Below are 15,862 nucleotides of genomic sequence, written 5' to 3'. Positions count from 1 at the left end.
TATATACAATGTTACCTTGCTCTTTCGACGAATTAAAGTCCAGATCCGGTCCGCCTTATAATGCCTGGGGCGTATACGGGGCCGACGATCAGCTTGGAAGGTTGAACCTGATAAATGAACAAGCTGTCAAGAGAGGAAGGGTTCCAATCAAACGTGGAATCTGCGTGAACTTGAAGTACGTCTCATTACCTGAACGATGACAGATGAGGCTCACAATCGCTCTGATAGCTTACCACGCGCTGCACAACCCCTTAATCCGGCCAGAAAAGGTTTAGAGCATGAAATGTAAGTATGCGCATGATTAACAAGGCGGTCGAAGTGACGATGTATATTCATGCATGCATACATACATACGTACATTTGTATAATGACTGATCACCCTTTTTTCTATAGAATGCATCGCACTCACTGCAACGATGACCATGTCTCCTTCAATACCCAAGCTTCAACTCAATGGGACGGCTTCCGTCACCATCCTTATTTGAATTATCCCGAGAAGGGCTCATACGTTTACTATGGGGGACAAAGTAACGACGATGCGAGAGATAAATCCGTAGCCCGCAATGGAATACATAGTAAGTTTACCTCAGCTCTGCATGCTGGAAGATGCACTGACGTGGTCACATTTCAGATTATGCGAAAAGACCTATTACCTCCCGTGCTCACTTGCTTGACATCGTGGCTTATCGAGCTCGACGTGGTCTTCCACCCATGTCTGCTTTTGATAGAAGTACCCCAATAACATTAGACATCCTCAAGGAATGTGCGAAAGAGTCAAATGTGAAACTTGAAAGCGGAGATATCCTCATTGTGAGGACGGGCTTCACAGAAGCTCTATTCGAGCTGTCAGACGAGGAGCAAGCTCAATTGCCAAACCGGAAAGTGAGAGGATACTGCGGAGTAGATCAGTCCGAGGAGGTTTTGAGATGGCATTGGGAGAATGGAATTGCTGCCGTTGCTTCTGACACGTAGGTTCGACTAGAATCAAGGCAAACAGCTGACAGCCATTGTAGAGCTGCATACGAGAACAACCCTTCTCCGAGCTCGCCGTCCATCCACGAGGTCTTCTTAGCTGGGTGGGGATTGCCTATTGGCGAATTATTCGATCTCCGCGAACTTGCGAATGAATGCGAGAGACTTCAGCAATGGAGATTCTTCTTCTCCAGCATGGTATTAAACATCGAGGGCGGTATCGCAAGTCCACCGAACGCTCAAGCTATATTGTAAAGATGTATATGCATGTCGTTCTTCCTGAGCTGGAGCCTTGAATTTGCAGCAAGATACAGAATCTCAGGTGTATCTCAACAGTGGTGTATATAACGTGTGAGACCAAAAAAGGCGATCTCAGAACTGTGAGTGGTGCGGGCTGATTAGTTTGCACCTATGAGATGACTCATCAGGGTATGCAAGTCTGCTAGTACAGCCCGTTATGACAAGGATGATGTCTATCTGCATGGAATTGTACATTGCGCTATTGACTTCGACCGGAAACGATTTTCTCGGTCATGACCCTACATTTCGCAGCCCCCGCTTTCATGCCATTGAGCATGATTGACTTATCAGCACCTGACATAGCGTATCTTGCGTTTGAATGTAAGGACGCGAACTTTTCGATAAGATCTGGTCTGGGGCTATAACACGATGGTGTCCTATCAGCAAGGGCTATGTCCTTGTAATCTGCTTGCTCACTTGAGACCACCGATCCCTAGTGTTACTATCCGTCCGTCAACCGAGGCCTTCTTACAGGCGGCAGAGACCTTTGCGTAAGCATCGGTAAGCCGTTGATTGTCATAATCTCCAGGTATACCCATACTAATGCACAACGTTAGTAACAGATCTTTTCCTTCTATAGGTATAAGTGTCACTCACTCTGAGGTCAAATCGGAACTTCCGATTAGAACGATGTCAATTCCTGGTACAGCAGCTATGTCACTACAAGTAGACGTCAGCCTCTGCACCACTGAGACTGAGGCCACAGTCGATGACTCACTCGGCGATCTCCAGAGCTCTCTCCGTCTCGATCATGACGATGACCAGTGTAGCATCGTTTGCTACAGGATTAGCGTATTTGGCAGGTACTGAAGCGTATTTGAGGATGGGCATTCCACTGGTAACTGATCTTTCGCCCAAAGGAGCAAATTTGGCGTATCGTACTACATTCTCTGCTTCTGCCACCGAGTTCACATGAGGTACGATCACTGCCGCTGCTCTCCCATCCAAAGCTCGAGAGATCCAGTCTGAGGTGTTGGCGGGTACTCGGACGATTGGCGTGACGCTATGAGACAACGGTTATGAACGTGCAATTGCGAGGTAGTAGGCTTGCAACTCACCCAACCTGTAAAGCAGCGCAACTCAGTTGGTTTGTAGTCTCCAAACCAAGACTAGAATGCTCCAAGTCTATCAAAACCGCATCATACCCTGCTGCAGCCGCATAATGAATGATCTCGACGCTCTTGACCAGCTTGATAGAGAATGAATGAGCCAGCTCGCCTCGGAGGATCCGTTCTTTGACTGTATTGGGAACAGCCGCTTTGCTGGCTGCTGCAAGCCCCTCTTGGTAAGCCTTGTCTGATGCTCCGTTGGTAATTGTCATATTGATTGTTCACGATATTGGACGAAAGGCGATAGCAGAGTCGAGCCAGGTGGGCGCACGCATTTCGATGCCTTTATATCAGGTACGTCCTGCATCTGCCCTACTCGGTCTTCAGCATTTGTCGTCGTCACGAAGAAAGTGGGCTGTCCAAGTCTTCAGATGGAAGCACAAACAAGTGGACGGTGTTGGGACATGATACTGCATCGGGTTTGAACGATTGTACCTCGAAATGCGCTGCATGCCGCGAAACTCACAAACTCATGACGGTTTGTCAATTCCGAATCCCGATCATAAGCTGAAATCCAAACATGAATGCCGTTCTCGTCTCATGCCTCCCCGTGGGGCTTTTCAAACCCCCACTTGTAATTTTACTACTTCTTTCAGGTTTTCAGGGTCAACACGAACATCGGTATTGAGACAATGGAAACTGAGGTACCGAGGAAGGAATATGCTACTGACTCTTCACGAAGGATAACACCAGATCGATAGTCAAGCCAAAATGACTACTGAGATGAACCCCATTGAATTGGAGCCTAAGGCTGCTATCGACCATCTGGACGTCATCGAGAAAACCCCTTCTGCGATTAAAATGTCGATAATGGACCATCTTACACTCCCGAGGAGGCGAAAAGAGGTAGGTTAACAGATCGGAATCAGCCGGACGCGTACTTACCAAGGTCTTTCACAGTTCGACGAAAGATGGACATCTATATCTTACCTGTGTTATGTTTCATGAATATCTGTGCTTTCCTCGACAAAGCAAACATCGGAAATGCGAACACGGCTGGCATGTCTGCCGACTTGGGTATCACCAAGAAGCAATACAAGTGGGTCATTATTTTACGTTGCACTTAGTGTGACCAAACTGCTGATTTCGTACCATTTCCAGCTTTCTTTTGACGATCTTCTAAGTTGTTTACACAATCTGTCAGCCCGAAATGCTTCTTCTGAAGTTTATACCTCCCAAGTTTTTTTTGACGGGGATAGTCACCTTCTGGAGTCTTGCATCTACCTTGCAAGGTGTCACTAGCAGCTACGGAGGAATGCTCGCCTGTGTGAGTGTTGCCAGCAGGTGGCTTTCGAAGTAAACTGACCAAGTTATTGAAAGCGTGTGGTCATCGCTGCTCTGGAAGCAGGCGATGGGCCGGCAATCGCTTTCTATTTCACCATGTTGTACCCTCGAGAAGAATTCGGTCTTCGTTGGGCCATCTTCCAAGCCGTCTCTTGTATTGCAAACGCCTTCGCAGGGTGAGTTGCACTAATGGAAGATCATTGACCACGGACGTAACTGATGCACATCAATCGTCTCAAAGCTGCAGCTTACGGTCTTGTGCAAGCTAAAACTTCGATCACTCCATGGAAGCTTGTGTTCATCGTTAAATCCACCGTAAGTCTATGTGACGGTATCGCTTTTTGGATCCGTGCTCACTAAGCTGTCCCAACTCAGCCAACGTTCCTCGCGGCTGCATTGATCTTCCTCCTTCTACCATCTGGTCCTGACAGGTGGGCTTGGCTCAGTCCCCGTGAGAATGAGATCGCTCGAGAGCGTGTGGAGCGAAGTCAGTCCAAAGAGCACCATGGGGGATACTCTGTTGCCGGTTTCAAAGCTGCGTTGAAGGAACCATGGACCTGGTGGATCGCTATAATCCATTACGCAGGCGGCAGTGCATTTAACTCGTTTGTCGACATGCCTTCACAGAAAAGCAGCCCAGATTGACCTTTTATGAGCAGGCTTTCGGTGTTCTTGACGGCCATCATCAAGGAATTGGGATACACTTCGGTCAACGCGCAAGGATTATCGGCACCTCCTTATCTGGTCGCGTATGTTATTGCGGTCATCACCGCTTACTGGTCTGACAGACTTGCGATACGAGGTTGGTTCATTGGCATTGCCAACTTGGTCGGTGGTGTCGGGTACATGATGATCGCCTACGTCGGACCCAGGAGTGTGCGATACTTCGCAGCCTACGTTACTGTTGTTGGAGTATATGTTGGTCAACCGCTTATGTTGGTATATGGATCATTGTGAGATGAAAGGGTCCCACTGACAACAGAACTTTCAGGTTCTCGTGGTGTGCGACGAATGCGGATACATCTTCCAAGAGGGCGTCATCTTTGGTCATATTCTTGATGTGAGTGAGAATGGATACCGCGGGGGAAGGTTCAGACTGACCTCTGGCTCTCTACAGTACCGGTCAGCTGGGTAGCATCACTGGCAGCAACATGTATGTCGTGCCGTTCGCTTCACCGATTGCTGAATCGAGCTGATCATTATGTTAATAGCTATGACGATGCGCCCCGATACCACAAGGGAAACTCCATCTGCGCTGGGCTCTTATTCCTCTCTTCCATTCTCTGTTTCACTGGCACTTAGTACTTGAAAAGGAGAAACAGGAAAAAGGACGAACAATTCGGTGTCCCAGATCCCGACGCTGTTGTCGAGTCGACCGCAGATGGATCAGATCACCCTGCTTGGCGATTCGTATATTAAGGAAGCCAGGATTTATCATCCGCGGACTGCTGGGGCCTTCAAATTAATATATTATGTGTCACAGACAAATTGTATACCCCATTGGTGATTTGCATGAGAGGGACCTCCGGAGGAATATGCAAGCACTCAATGGTATGCAATGATTCGCGGTGACGCTTCTTGGGAGCCATGCCTTGGAGACCCGCTGCGGTTATGAGTACGATCAGGCGTGAGACTTGTACGTTCCGTCGGATTTTCGAGGACCGTCAAGGACGCACCGGACACGACAGAGGTGTCGTACTCTACCCGCCATGTAACTCATGCGTGTTCTATGACTCGAACGGCGCAGTACCTCTCTATAATCCCGAGCATAATCTCGAGTCCTAGGTCCAGATGAACCCCACAGTCAGATGTTGGAAGACTCAGGGAGAAGCGAAGTGATAAAAATCCGAAAGCAGCGTCGCTGCTCACATGTGATCTGGAATCTCACACCCACTCTCGGTCAAATCCGGTGTGCTTTTACCGGCGGTTGAGTCTGCCGTAACCCTATAATTAACCATTGGGATTCGAGCAAATAAGCGAGACGAATCGATGGGACTTTGGGGCTGCCGGGATCTGTTTAAATATCTTCAGTAGAAGTATGTGCGATAAGAGGGTCTGATATACGTCTCGACCGTTTGCTGTCACTACGCATTCTCCTTTTCATATCTGGAACCTTGTCTGGAGACCTGATCATATCCTTACCACACCATGCCGTCCATAGATCCCGCACCGGTCACCATCGACTTCACCAAGTACTTCAGCAGGGAGTCAACTGGGAGGAAGAGGTCGCAGCTAAAGGAATTGAGGCCATATTTTGAGATACCTGGCATGATCAGTGTGAGCTTGTAATTCGAGCAGCGGATATCATTCGGAATACTGACCCCATAGATAATCGTCAGTTCGGAGTTGGTATCCCTCATCCTTCGACTTGGCCAGTGAACGGAATGACTTTATCAATACCCTTCGCGGGAAAATCAGTATTCATACCCGGACACGAGAGTAAGTGGAGTCCGTTGGCGATGATGAGGAGGATGACTGAACAAGCTGCAGGTCGGTCACCTGAGGATATGCTACCTCTTGCACCATATAGCGATCCTGTGAAAGGTGATCACCTTTTCCCCGATCTCTCTGGGGAATTGCAGTACTCCGCGACCTACGGTACTCCCCACTTATTAGGCTGGATCAAGGAACACATTCAACGCGTACACGCACCGCCGTACAATGATTGGGTCAATCTTTGCACTGCCGGTAACACCGATGGTGTAGATGCGGTCATGAGGGCCTGTTTTGATAGGGGGGATTATATGCTTGTTGAGGAGTTTGGTAAATGACAGGGTCTTCAACATCTGAATTTGCACACCTTGCTGACTGAACTCCAGCGTATCCTGGTCTTCTCAGCCCTGCGGCAACGCTGGGCATCAAGTGCCTAGGTGTACCTCTCGACGCGGAAGGTTTGGTCCCAGAAGCTTTGGATGAGATTTTGACAAACTGGGACGACAAAGAGAGAGAAGGACCCAGACCAAAGATGCTTGTGCTGGTCCCGTGAGTCGCCCTTTCTCCTAAGCTTAATCTTTCCGATAAAGCTTTTGCTGATCCGCCAACAGCACTTGCTCCAACCCAGCTGGTGTCACCATACCAGCTCACCGGAAACGAGAGATCTACGCCGTATGTCGGAAATGGGATGTGTTGATCTGCGAGGACGATCCTTGTAAGCTCGCTCCCTTGCGATCTGGGAGAAATCCCCTGTCGCTAACCTGCCGCAAAGACTGTTTCCTCCAGATAAGACCCAATGGAGCAGATAGCCCCATTGTACCCAGTTTCCTTTCTTTGGACACCGATGGCAGGGTGATAAGAGTAGACAGTTTTTCGAAGATCGTTGCTCCCGGAAGTAGATTAGGGTGGATCACCGGACACAGTACCCTAGTGGAAAAAATCATGAACACCAGGGAGAGTGCGACAGTGAGTGATGTTCTCCTCATTAACACTTCGCTGTGGTCCATCTAACAAGCACAAACCCAACAGCAATGCCCGTCAGGATTTTCCATTGCCGCCATAGCTGCTATACTGAGGGCTTGGGGCTCTCACGATGGGTTTGAGAAGAAATATATCCCTTATATATCTGGTAAGTCCCTCACTCTTTCTCACGGTGGCTTCAAAACATCACTGAAATACATTCCATCACCAAGATATCTACGCCAAACGATGTTTGATGATGATCGACCTTTTGAAGAAGCATGTCCCCGATGAAACCATCGAACTACCCGCACCCAGTGGAGGCATGTTCTTATGGGTTCGACTAAAGATCGAATGCCACCCCTCTTTCCCCGCTGAGGATGCCGAAGCAATTTCGAAGAAAGCGTTCAAGTCCATGATCGACGAAAAAGTCCTGATGGCACCTTCAGAATTCTTCAAAGCTCCATCCATCAGTACCTGGACAAAAGAAGAGGAAGCCAAGCGAATATTTGTCAGAATCAGCTTCTCACTACCTCCGCCGGAAGAGATGGAAGAAGGATGTCGAAGAATGGGTCGAGCTTTAGCTAAGGCATGGCGCTTGTGATGGGGGATGAGAGATTGTTCGTCCTGAGGAAATTGGTATCACATTTGTATTTTGTGCATGTAATCGCAACGAAGTTGGCTGAAACATTCCGTCTACTATCTATGTGTCTAATATCCCTTGGCTGGATCCACCACATTCAAAGCTTCCTTGTTCTCTCTTAACATGGCAGATTGAGCGATGAGTATATCAGCGCCCACATCGAAGTATCCTTCCACACTTCCACTGGTATGCGGAGTAACGATAACGTTGGAGTGTGTATAAAGAGGATGACCTTCGGTCAGAGGTTCAGGATCAGTCACGTCCAGCACAGCACCCCATAGGCCCCTTGGAGTGTCTAGTGCTTCTAAGATGTCCTCTGCACCGTTACAATTAGCAGTTTATACATGCTGCAGGCTTATGCTGGCACTCACCAGACTTGACTAGATCTCCTCGTCCAACATTCACGAAAACCGAGCCATGAGGAAGGGATTCTACATTAATATCAGTTTGAGCAGATATACAATGACCAGCTGGACATACCCAAATGCTTCTGCTTCAACATATTGGTGGTTTGCGGGGTCGAGGGGAGACTGGCTACCAAGATATCACATCGACCAAGGAATTCTTGGAAAGACAGTTCGTCGTTGGTGGAATAGAATTGCTCAGGGATTGAGCCTGAGGAGACCCTTATCAGCCAAGCTGCACAATGTCTTGAATCAAATTACTGACCATCGGCATCCCCTGTTCCAGGCATACGATACTACCAACGATGCTTGCCTAAGCTGCTGAAAGACGATCCATCAAGTGATCACTCACCCCTTCCTCTGCGCGTCTATCTCCTTTCGAGTTGGCCGCAATGATCTTACAATTGAACGCTTTGAATAATCTAGCGGTTTCGCGAGCGATGTGACCATACCCCTGTTGGATCCGACTATCAATCACTGAACATTCGAGAGCCAGGACGCAGCACTCACCAATAGACCCACGGTTTTGCCCGACAAAGATCTATTCCCAGGGAAAGCTTCACCACTTGCACCGCATTGTTCGACCACCTGGTCCCTAGCTGGCCAGGTACTTCTGCTCCTAGCGATGTGAAGTTGTATATGCAGCTTCATATACACTGTGCAAGCTTCAGTCACGTTCTCAAGGTGACCACAAAAGACCCACAATTAATCACGTTCCCCACAATGTATTGGGGAATGGATAAAACGTGCATGCCTAGAGATCACCGATGAAGGCGAGTTTCAGCTTTGCCTGTACATGTAAGTAAAATGGGACGCACCTGAGGAAGAACACACTTTGATCTGCTTCCTAGCTTCATCGCTGGACATGATAGCAGATTGTAAAGCATCGTTTGCGCCAGCTATAACAGAACAATTTGTGCTTAACCATGGTATCACTTCTACGATGGCTGAACTCACCGGATGACAGCTGCAGGATTTTTACTCTAGGGATCTGACCCAGAGCCGCAACGCATGGAGGAAATCCCGACCAGTTCGCGTACCATATATCGGCTACTTTGAGGTGATGCTCAGGTACTTGTCCATCAGGATGGTAGTACACATTCTGATAGGCCTTCTTGACCTCCTCCAGCTTGCTATCGCTGAGCTCCACGGTGATCACAGCGTTCTCATACGTTTCCGACATGGTGATCACTGATGTAAAAGGCGGGTGGAGGGAACGCAGGTAGAAATCTACTGCTTTAATCAAGTTAGTCACTGTCGAAGTCACTTTTACTTCGGACTTGTTGATTACCCGGGATTTGACCGATAAGGTATGTAAAGCTTTCTAACGCAAACGAGTTTAGCGTGACGCTGTATTAAATTTAGCATGCATTTATTTATAGTAATTGGTCATGCGTTATCTCTAGCTTCCCATGTGTGTACTGGTACAGCCGACATCGAAAAGCAACCGTCGCTAGACACCACTGAACATAGCATGTGTTCCCCTGCCGAGCTGCGATTGACTCGATGATATATTGGCTCACAAAACGTCTCGAACTGATATCGTTAGCGATAGAAATAGATCAGATTTACAATATGCTGAGATGGGAATTCTGATTCTGGAAAAATGCGAACAACGAGCAGTATTCGAAACATGCTGTTCCTAGCTCATGACGGAGTCGGAAGATGATTTTGTTCTTCTGTAGTGACAAGTAAATTACAAACTGCAAATGTATACAACGTAGAGTCTTCAAGGTGTTCATCGATATGTGATAGCTCGAGCAAATCGCAGGTATCATGACAGCAGGTCACGGATTGAAGGGTTTTGACCCATTTGGACATGTGACATATGCATTATCATATTTTCAAGTAGACCGCATGTATTTTGGGCTACAATCAGGAGAGATCATCTAATCGGTAACAATCTGTGGGTAAGGAGCTGCGAAAGGCTTTTTGGAGCTGGCGAGATGATCATTCACGTCGTCTTGGAACTTTTTTATGGCATCCACCGATTGAAGTAAGTCGATCCTCTGCTCGGTTGCGTAAAAAGGGTCAGGCAGAGGAGGGAAGATTGCAGCAGCTTCAGGAGTGTCGTAATCTATTCCAAGTTCTCTCAAGACAAGAGGCGCCAGGTGGGCGGTCGATCCGAGAATCCGAGGCATACCTGAACATCAGCTTTGTCTAGTCAAGATGTTAGCTTACCGTGGCCTGCGAAGCCCGCTGCTACGAAATGACCGTCACGTCGTGGTACAGGACCAACGAATGGAAATGAGTCGATACTCGAAGAGTATACTGGAGCGCTAAGTGAGTAAAAGTCCTAGATCGGGGATCATGTCGACTCACCACCTGACCATACACCACCATCCTCAACTTTCTTCTCTAGGTCCGCGGGATTATTGCCCTGCCATCCGACAATATCTCTCTTTGGCCAGCCAGCATAGAATTCTAGAACGCCTCTGAATTGCTCATCCTCTTTATCATTGTTGATGTATTGCCACGGATCATGGACTGTCAATGGCTTAGCTCCACCGATGATGATGGTGTTGTATGGGGGAGGTAATTGTAGATGGTAATTCTGCGAAGCAAATAAATCAGCCTTCCTTTCCCCAGTTTCGGTCAAATCCAGACTCACATTTATGACCGCGTCCCAGTGCTGAGCCCCAGTGTTCTTGATGAAGCCTTCCGGCGCTTTGATAGCTGCTATTGTACCCCTGCCCCCATGAATGAGCTTCTGGAATTCGTCTAAAAGATGACCGGCCCATCGATTCTACAGGTTCATCAGCTGGATTGAGCGTCCTCTTCACTCACCGTTGCGTGCACTACTGTCTTCGCCTTGATATCTCCTCGGGGAGTCGACACGGTTATATAACCATCCGCATCTCTGGCCGACACTTCCAGAGCAGGGGTGTGCGATTGAAGATTGAATTTTGCGGTAGTAAGTAGTATCTCCAGTAAAGCGTGCACGAACTTGTACGGCCATCTACGTAATCCATCAGCAGAAGCTATTGGGAGCGTGTGAAAGACACTCTCACACTTGACCACTTGGATGTACTACTGCACCAATACAGCCTTTCATTTGGGTGAACTCTTCGGCCTCCTTTGGATCCTCTATCAACCGACATTCGCCTATTATTGGACCATTCTCTCCGTGATCCTCCTTCATCAACTCATATTCACCCTTCAGTCTAACCCACGCTTCTTCAGACATCGCAGCATCGAAGGTCTCGCCTAGCTTGAAGCAGACCTTCTTGGCAATCCCTTCACTTTTCAATAACTTGTCGAAGGCCTTCAAATGGGCTGCTTCGTGTTGGATGACTTTGAGCGCTCCGTCCGCCCCGAATCGAGTGGACCAGTTGCGGTATCGAGAGTAGAAATGAGGACGTAGCTGACCACCTGATATGTGGAAAGACAGCTTGAGATATCGATGCTCGGTTTTGAACGAGGACAGACTTACCATTTCGACCTGTAGCACCGCCGCACACGTCCCTCGCTTCCAGCATTACCATATCAGGCGAAGCACCATTGCAAGCGAACTACATTCCACATACGCCATGAGACACCCCATGATTATGTCTGACGGAAGTGGTATGCGTCTACGTACTTTCTGCAGCCAATAAGCAAAAGATGCACCGGTATAACCACTACCAATGATCAAGACATCGGTCTGCTTTGGTAGATCTGCGGTCGAACGCTGGTTTCTCAATGGAGATTCTGAGCCTTCAATCCAGAAGGATTTGGTAGGGTTGTCTATGGGGAGTACCATTATCTGTTAAGTCAATATTGTGTATGGTAGCAACGAGATGAAACAATTGACATGAGGACCATGACATGAGATGTGTTCATATACTAGCGACTGCAAGCTGTTTACAAGGTGTTTAATCTGTTATCGGTCATTTCCGGTGTGCAATGACCATTCTGACTACCCGTCGCTTATTCCCCTAGCGTTTCGCGAGGTTCACGTGAGATCGCACATCCATGTGACGCATTTGGTCGAAGTTGAGCGATACTGAACAGTCCGTAGGAGCTAAGAGGTCCTCCTTTGATCTCACGACGACCAACATTGGTGCTGTTCATGACTGTGTGAAATGGTGACTGTTAGGCGCGTTGGCTGAACATTTTTCGAACAGGCATCCCAGATTGTATCGGTGAGTAAATCCAATGACAGTAAGACCTTACTGACGTCGAAGCGAGCGCTACGCATCCTGTTCAGATCAACTTTTCGAACGACAACCAAAGTCTTCCAGGGCAACGTCGAGCTCACCAAGGAAGACATTTGTACTTGATAAACCACCTTCAAACTTTCTTTCCGATACACCAGAGGAGTTCGTGAAAGTTCATCATAGACTTCATGCGAAAATGGCCAAACTGTCTACCATTCACGTGTGTGGTCGGTCAACACAACATATTCACTCCAACAATACCTCAAGTGCTTATATCAATTGCATGTAGCATGACCAGCACGCAGAATCGCAAATAAAACCCACATGAAGTGCGACGAATATCATAGATGTCATTGTGCTCATCGTCCATCTCCCCGGCCGCCCCATGTTGATATGATTGCCCAGATTATGAGCACTAGCATCCATACCACGCGTGCGAGTCCATGAGAACATCATATAAAGAGCAGTGATTCCGATCAAGTCCCCCAGCTGTTGGCCCCAATGGTATCGCTGTCGGATACGAGATCGGATTTTCCGATCTAAAAAACTCGAATAGCAAATTCAAAGTGACAATGCAATAGACCCATCGGTAGATGTCCGACCGAAACCATTGCACTGGGTTAGAAGAATCTCTACATACATTCACAAGGACCAACCAGGATAGTATTGCACGAAATTCTATTCTCAGACCCAGAAACGGCTGAAAACCGGGATGTACCGATTTTTATGCACACACTTACTTCAGCAGGATTACCTCCAAACAAGAGGGCGCGCAAGAAAGGGGATGCACTGAAAGTGGGTTGACTGGACCAGTGTGCCTCGCAGGAAAGAAGAGGCATAAATTGGGCACGCCGTCGTCAGCTGATCAACTCCGCTTTTTCCTTATTGTTCTTTAGCGTTTTACGTCCGAGTCTTCCGGCTTCTTACCCTTCCCTAGCTTCCCTTTGACACAGATCCCTTCTTCAAGTGGATACTCCACTCACCCCACCGACCTCTCCGCTCTCATTGGGTATTGCTTGACGTTGATCATGCATTCAGGCGTGTTTAGCAGTCATGCGCCAAGAATCGGCAAATACCGATTATCATCCGGTCACCAACAAATCTAGTCTTAATGCTCAACATTTCATACGTCTGTCTCCGGAGATATCGATAGACATAAATAGTCACCTTCGGAAAAGACCTTGGACTGCTTTTTTGACAGTTTCGTCATAGCAACAAGACATTACTCAATATTACGAATCGAATCAGAGAAATATCCTGAAAGACTGCAAAATGGGGTTTAAAGTTATTGAAGATCGACCAACACCATCCGCTGTACGTAAATGTCGACATGTTCTTTCGACACAAGAATCAGAAGCTGATTGCGTCTTCAGGTTTACAATTGGCGGGTATACCTTATGGGTTGCTGCATTGGTATGTATAGCGCTCTCGAATCCCATCTACTCGATTTGAGCTTAAATGCTCTTCTCTGCTAGCTTTTGGAGCTCTCACATTTGGATACGATGCGGCCTTCATCGGAACAACTATCACTCGACCCGGTTTTACGGCTGCGTTTGGGATCGATAAGATGACGGCGTCAGAGAAGACTGACAATTCGGCCAATCTTACTAGTTCTTTCACTGCGGCATGCTTCTTCGGCGCTGTCTTCGCTTGGCCTAGTGAGTGCCATTGAAACCTGGAGGGGGAAGCAAGGCTGACATATGCTGTAGTGATGGAAGCTTGGGGACGTCGTCCAGCCTTACAAGTATCAGCTGCGATCTTCAACATCGGTGCAATCGTCATGACAGCTGCATCTCATCAATTATCTATGATATGTAAGACTCTTGATGATGAACATTCGATTCAATAATCAGCTGATGTAAATGGATTCTAGATGCTGGTCGAGTGCTCACTGGTTTGGGAGTAGGTATCATCACCGCAGTGGTTCCGTCTTTCCTTGCCGAGTTGTCGCCACCACCAATTAGAGGTGTGTTGACTGGTCTTTTCGAAATTGCATATCAGAGTGAGTAATGCATTCCATCAATTGCCTCGAAAACACTAAAGATGTTGATTGAGCTTTCTCTTGCGTTTATTGTTAGTTGGTAATCTGGTTGGATTCTGGGTGAGTATCTTGACTGCTCCTGTTGGTCGACGGACATAGCTGATAACTTTCATAGATCAACTATGGAGTTACCCATACTATCGATCTACAGTCTAGCAAATCCTATAGAATCCCACTTGCAGTGCAGCTTATCCCAGGTGGATTATTCGCTATCGGCTGTGTATTCTTCAAGGAGTCACCCATGCTGCTCATCAAGCGAGGGAGGGAAGAAGAAGCAATCAGGAATTTAGAATGGTTAAGGATGTTACCCGGAGATCACCAATGTGAGTATCTGTCCACTAATCTCGGATTTAGTGGCAGGTTTAATGATAACATACCTTTTCAGACATCCAAGAGGAGCTTGCTATGATTCATGCTCGGATAGAAGAGGAGAACAAAGTGGCCGGAGGCGAAGGAAAGGGTATCAAAGGTTATTTTATGGGTTGTCTAAGGGAAATGAAAGTCTCGTCCATTCGACATCGATTCGTGTTGGTCATGGGTATGATGTTCTTGCAGAACTTCTCAGGTGCTATCACTATCAGTGAGTCACCACATTTTCTCCCTTCTCCTTGCCAATGTCTTGTTTCGTATACGGAGCGAAGCTAAGTTGTTCCATCTACCAGATTACTATTCTCCTAGTATATTCAAAGCTATCGGACTCACCGACGTCACCCTCTGGACTGGTATCTACGGTCTATTCAAAGCCGGTGGCTCTATCGTTTTCTTCATTTGGGGTATCGACAGGTTCGGAAGACGAAAGCCATGGATGCTTTCTGCTGGACTATGTGGTTTGTGTCTGATCTATCTTGGAACGTACATCAAGGTCGGCCATCCTGGTACATCAACCATCTTATCTGAATCAACGAAAAAGGGCGGTAATGCGGCTACAGCATTCATCATGATATTCGGCCTGGTGTGGTCTTTCGGGGGTAATGGTCTACCTTGGGTGGTATCTGCCGAGATCTTCCCTGTTCGACTGAGATCGTTGGCCGGTGCTTGGGCGGGTTGCTGTCAGTGGTTGTCGTCGGTGAGTTTGCTAATAGATACGCTGAAACGTAATGAACCATCATCAGCTAAGTCGTCTTTCGGTCTCCCAGTTCGCTGCAACCCAAGCCTTCCCGAAGATGCTTCTGAGAATGAATTGGGGAGTGTTCATCTTCTTTGCTGGTGTTTGCGCCGCTACTGTGTGAGTAACAGCTTCAATACTCCATCGGTGCAGCTCATCTCGACGATTGGTCGATTCGCCCAGGTTTACTGATGCCCATTCATTGCGACCTACCTCAGTCTCTTCACTTTCATTTGGATCCCCGACACCAAAGGTATCCCTATCGAGGCTATGGACGCCCTATTCAGTGGTCCGAGTAAACACTCACAATGGCGACAGAAGAAAGTATACCCTCCTGATGGTATTCCTCCCCTGGACTTCAATCTTCCTACTCAAAGTGGCACTCCTCATGAAGGTAAATCAAAGGATGATTTTTTCGAACATGCGGCAGTCTAGGCCCTCTCTTCGGAGTAGGCCTGTTCAGGTGCATCGA

General features: G+C 47.7%; 8 protein-coding genes across 8 annotated transcripts; 5 read left to right on the top strand and 3 right to left on the bottom strand.

Moving 5' to 3' along the window:
- Positions 1-8: 8 nt before the first annotated feature.
- On the top strand, positions 9-1,227 carry I203_103248 (uncharacterized protein; the record flags this gene model as incomplete). The annotated part of the gene is made up of 5 exons (XM_019149227.1): positions 9-175; positions 229-285; positions 394-575; positions 632-968; positions 1,014-1,227. The coding sequence occupies 5 exons, from the start codon at positions 9-11 to the stop codon at positions 1,225-1,227; spliced, it is 957 nt and encodes a 318-aa protein (XP_019001252.1).
- Positions 1,228-1,471: 244 nt separating this feature from the next.
- I203_103247 (uncharacterized protein) lies at positions 1,472-2,593 on the bottom strand (the record flags this gene model as incomplete). Its single annotated transcript, XM_019149226.1, has 5 exons — positions 1,472-1,631; positions 1,690-1,812; positions 1,870-1,932; positions 1,991-2,275; positions 2,331-2,593. The coding sequence occupies 5 exons, from the start codon at positions 2,591-2,593 to the stop codon at positions 1,472-1,474; spliced, it is 894 nt and encodes a 297-aa protein (XP_019001251.1).
- A 499-nt stretch (positions 2,594-3,092) lies between these two features.
- I203_103246 (uncharacterized protein) lies at positions 3,093-3,504 on the top strand (the record flags this gene model as incomplete). The annotated part of the gene is made up of 4 exons (XM_065517265.1): positions 3,093-3,152; positions 3,215-3,227; positions 3,282-3,420; positions 3,483-3,504. The coding sequence occupies 4 exons, from the start codon at positions 3,093-3,095 to the stop codon at positions 3,502-3,504; spliced, it is 234 nt and encodes a 77-aa protein (XP_065374083.1).
- A 27-nt stretch (positions 3,505-3,531) lies between these two features.
- Positions 3,532-5,084, top strand: I203_103245 (uncharacterized protein; the record flags this gene model as incomplete). The annotated part of the gene is made up of 10 exons (XM_065517264.1): positions 3,532-3,648; positions 3,702-3,707; positions 3,811-3,841; positions 3,907-3,980; positions 4,041-4,270; positions 4,325-4,600; positions 4,657-4,725; positions 4,783-4,818; positions 4,877-4,950; positions 5,017-5,084. The coding sequence occupies 10 exons, from the start codon at positions 3,532-3,534 to the stop codon at positions 5,082-5,084; spliced, it is 981 nt and encodes a 326-aa protein (XP_065374082.1).
- A 729-nt stretch (positions 5,085-5,813) lies between these two features.
- On the top strand, positions 5,814-7,662 carry I203_103244 (uncharacterized protein; the record flags this gene model as incomplete). Its single annotated transcript, XM_019149224.1, has 8 exons — positions 5,814-5,942; positions 6,005-6,104; positions 6,156-6,428; positions 6,485-6,647; positions 6,710-6,813; positions 6,871-7,064; positions 7,128-7,227; positions 7,292-7,662. The coding sequence occupies 8 exons, from the start codon at positions 5,814-5,816 to the stop codon at positions 7,660-7,662; spliced, it is 1,434 nt and encodes a 477-aa protein (XP_019001249.1).
- Positions 7,663-7,769: 107 nt separating this feature from the next.
- On the bottom strand, positions 7,770-9,288 carry I203_103243 (uncharacterized protein; the record flags this gene model as incomplete). The annotated part of the gene is made up of 9 exons (XM_019149223.1): positions 7,770-8,017; positions 8,073-8,132; positions 8,182-8,316; positions 8,371-8,401; positions 8,458-8,559; positions 8,616-8,761; positions 8,809-8,859; positions 8,924-9,004; positions 9,063-9,288. The coding sequence occupies 9 exons, from the start codon at positions 9,286-9,288 to the stop codon at positions 7,770-7,772; spliced, it is 1,080 nt and encodes a 359-aa protein (XP_019001248.1).
- A 706-nt stretch (positions 9,289-9,994) lies between these two features.
- I203_103242 (uncharacterized protein) lies at positions 9,995-11,847 on the bottom strand (the record flags this gene model as incomplete). The annotated part of the gene is made up of 8 exons (XM_065517263.1): positions 9,995-10,182; positions 10,287-10,376; positions 10,428-10,659; positions 10,717-10,815; positions 10,893-11,064; positions 11,117-11,477; positions 11,539-11,617; positions 11,686-11,847. The coding sequence occupies 8 exons, from the start codon at positions 11,845-11,847 to the stop codon at positions 9,995-9,997; spliced, it is 1,383 nt and encodes a 460-aa protein (XP_065374081.1).
- Positions 11,848-13,516: 1,669 nt separating this feature from the next.
- I203_103241 (uncharacterized protein) lies at positions 13,517-15,825 on the top strand (the record flags this gene model as incomplete). The annotated part of the gene is made up of 11 exons (XM_019149221.1): positions 13,517-13,558; positions 13,618-13,657; positions 13,720-13,902; positions 13,954-14,058; positions 14,118-14,246; positions 14,323-14,345; positions 14,401-14,608; positions 14,671-14,865; positions 14,948-15,351; positions 15,422-15,510; positions 15,609-15,825. 11 exons carry the CDS (start codon positions 13,517-13,519, stop codon positions 15,823-15,825), a joined length of 1,635 nt encoding a protein of 544 aa, XP_019001246.1.
- Positions 15,826-15,862: the final 37 nt, after the last annotated feature.

This window comes from Kwoniella mangroviensis, assembly GCF_000507465.2.
Source record: "Kwoniella mangroviensis CBS 8507 chromosome 1 map unlocalized Ctg01, whole genome shotgun sequence".
Lineage (NCBI taxonomy): Eukaryota > Fungi > Basidiomycota > Tremellomycetes > Tremellales > Cryptococcaceae > Kwoniella > Kwoniella mangrovensis.
The sequence above is the reverse complement of the archived record's forward strand: the minus strand, read 5'-3'. Positions and strand labels throughout refer to the sequence as shown.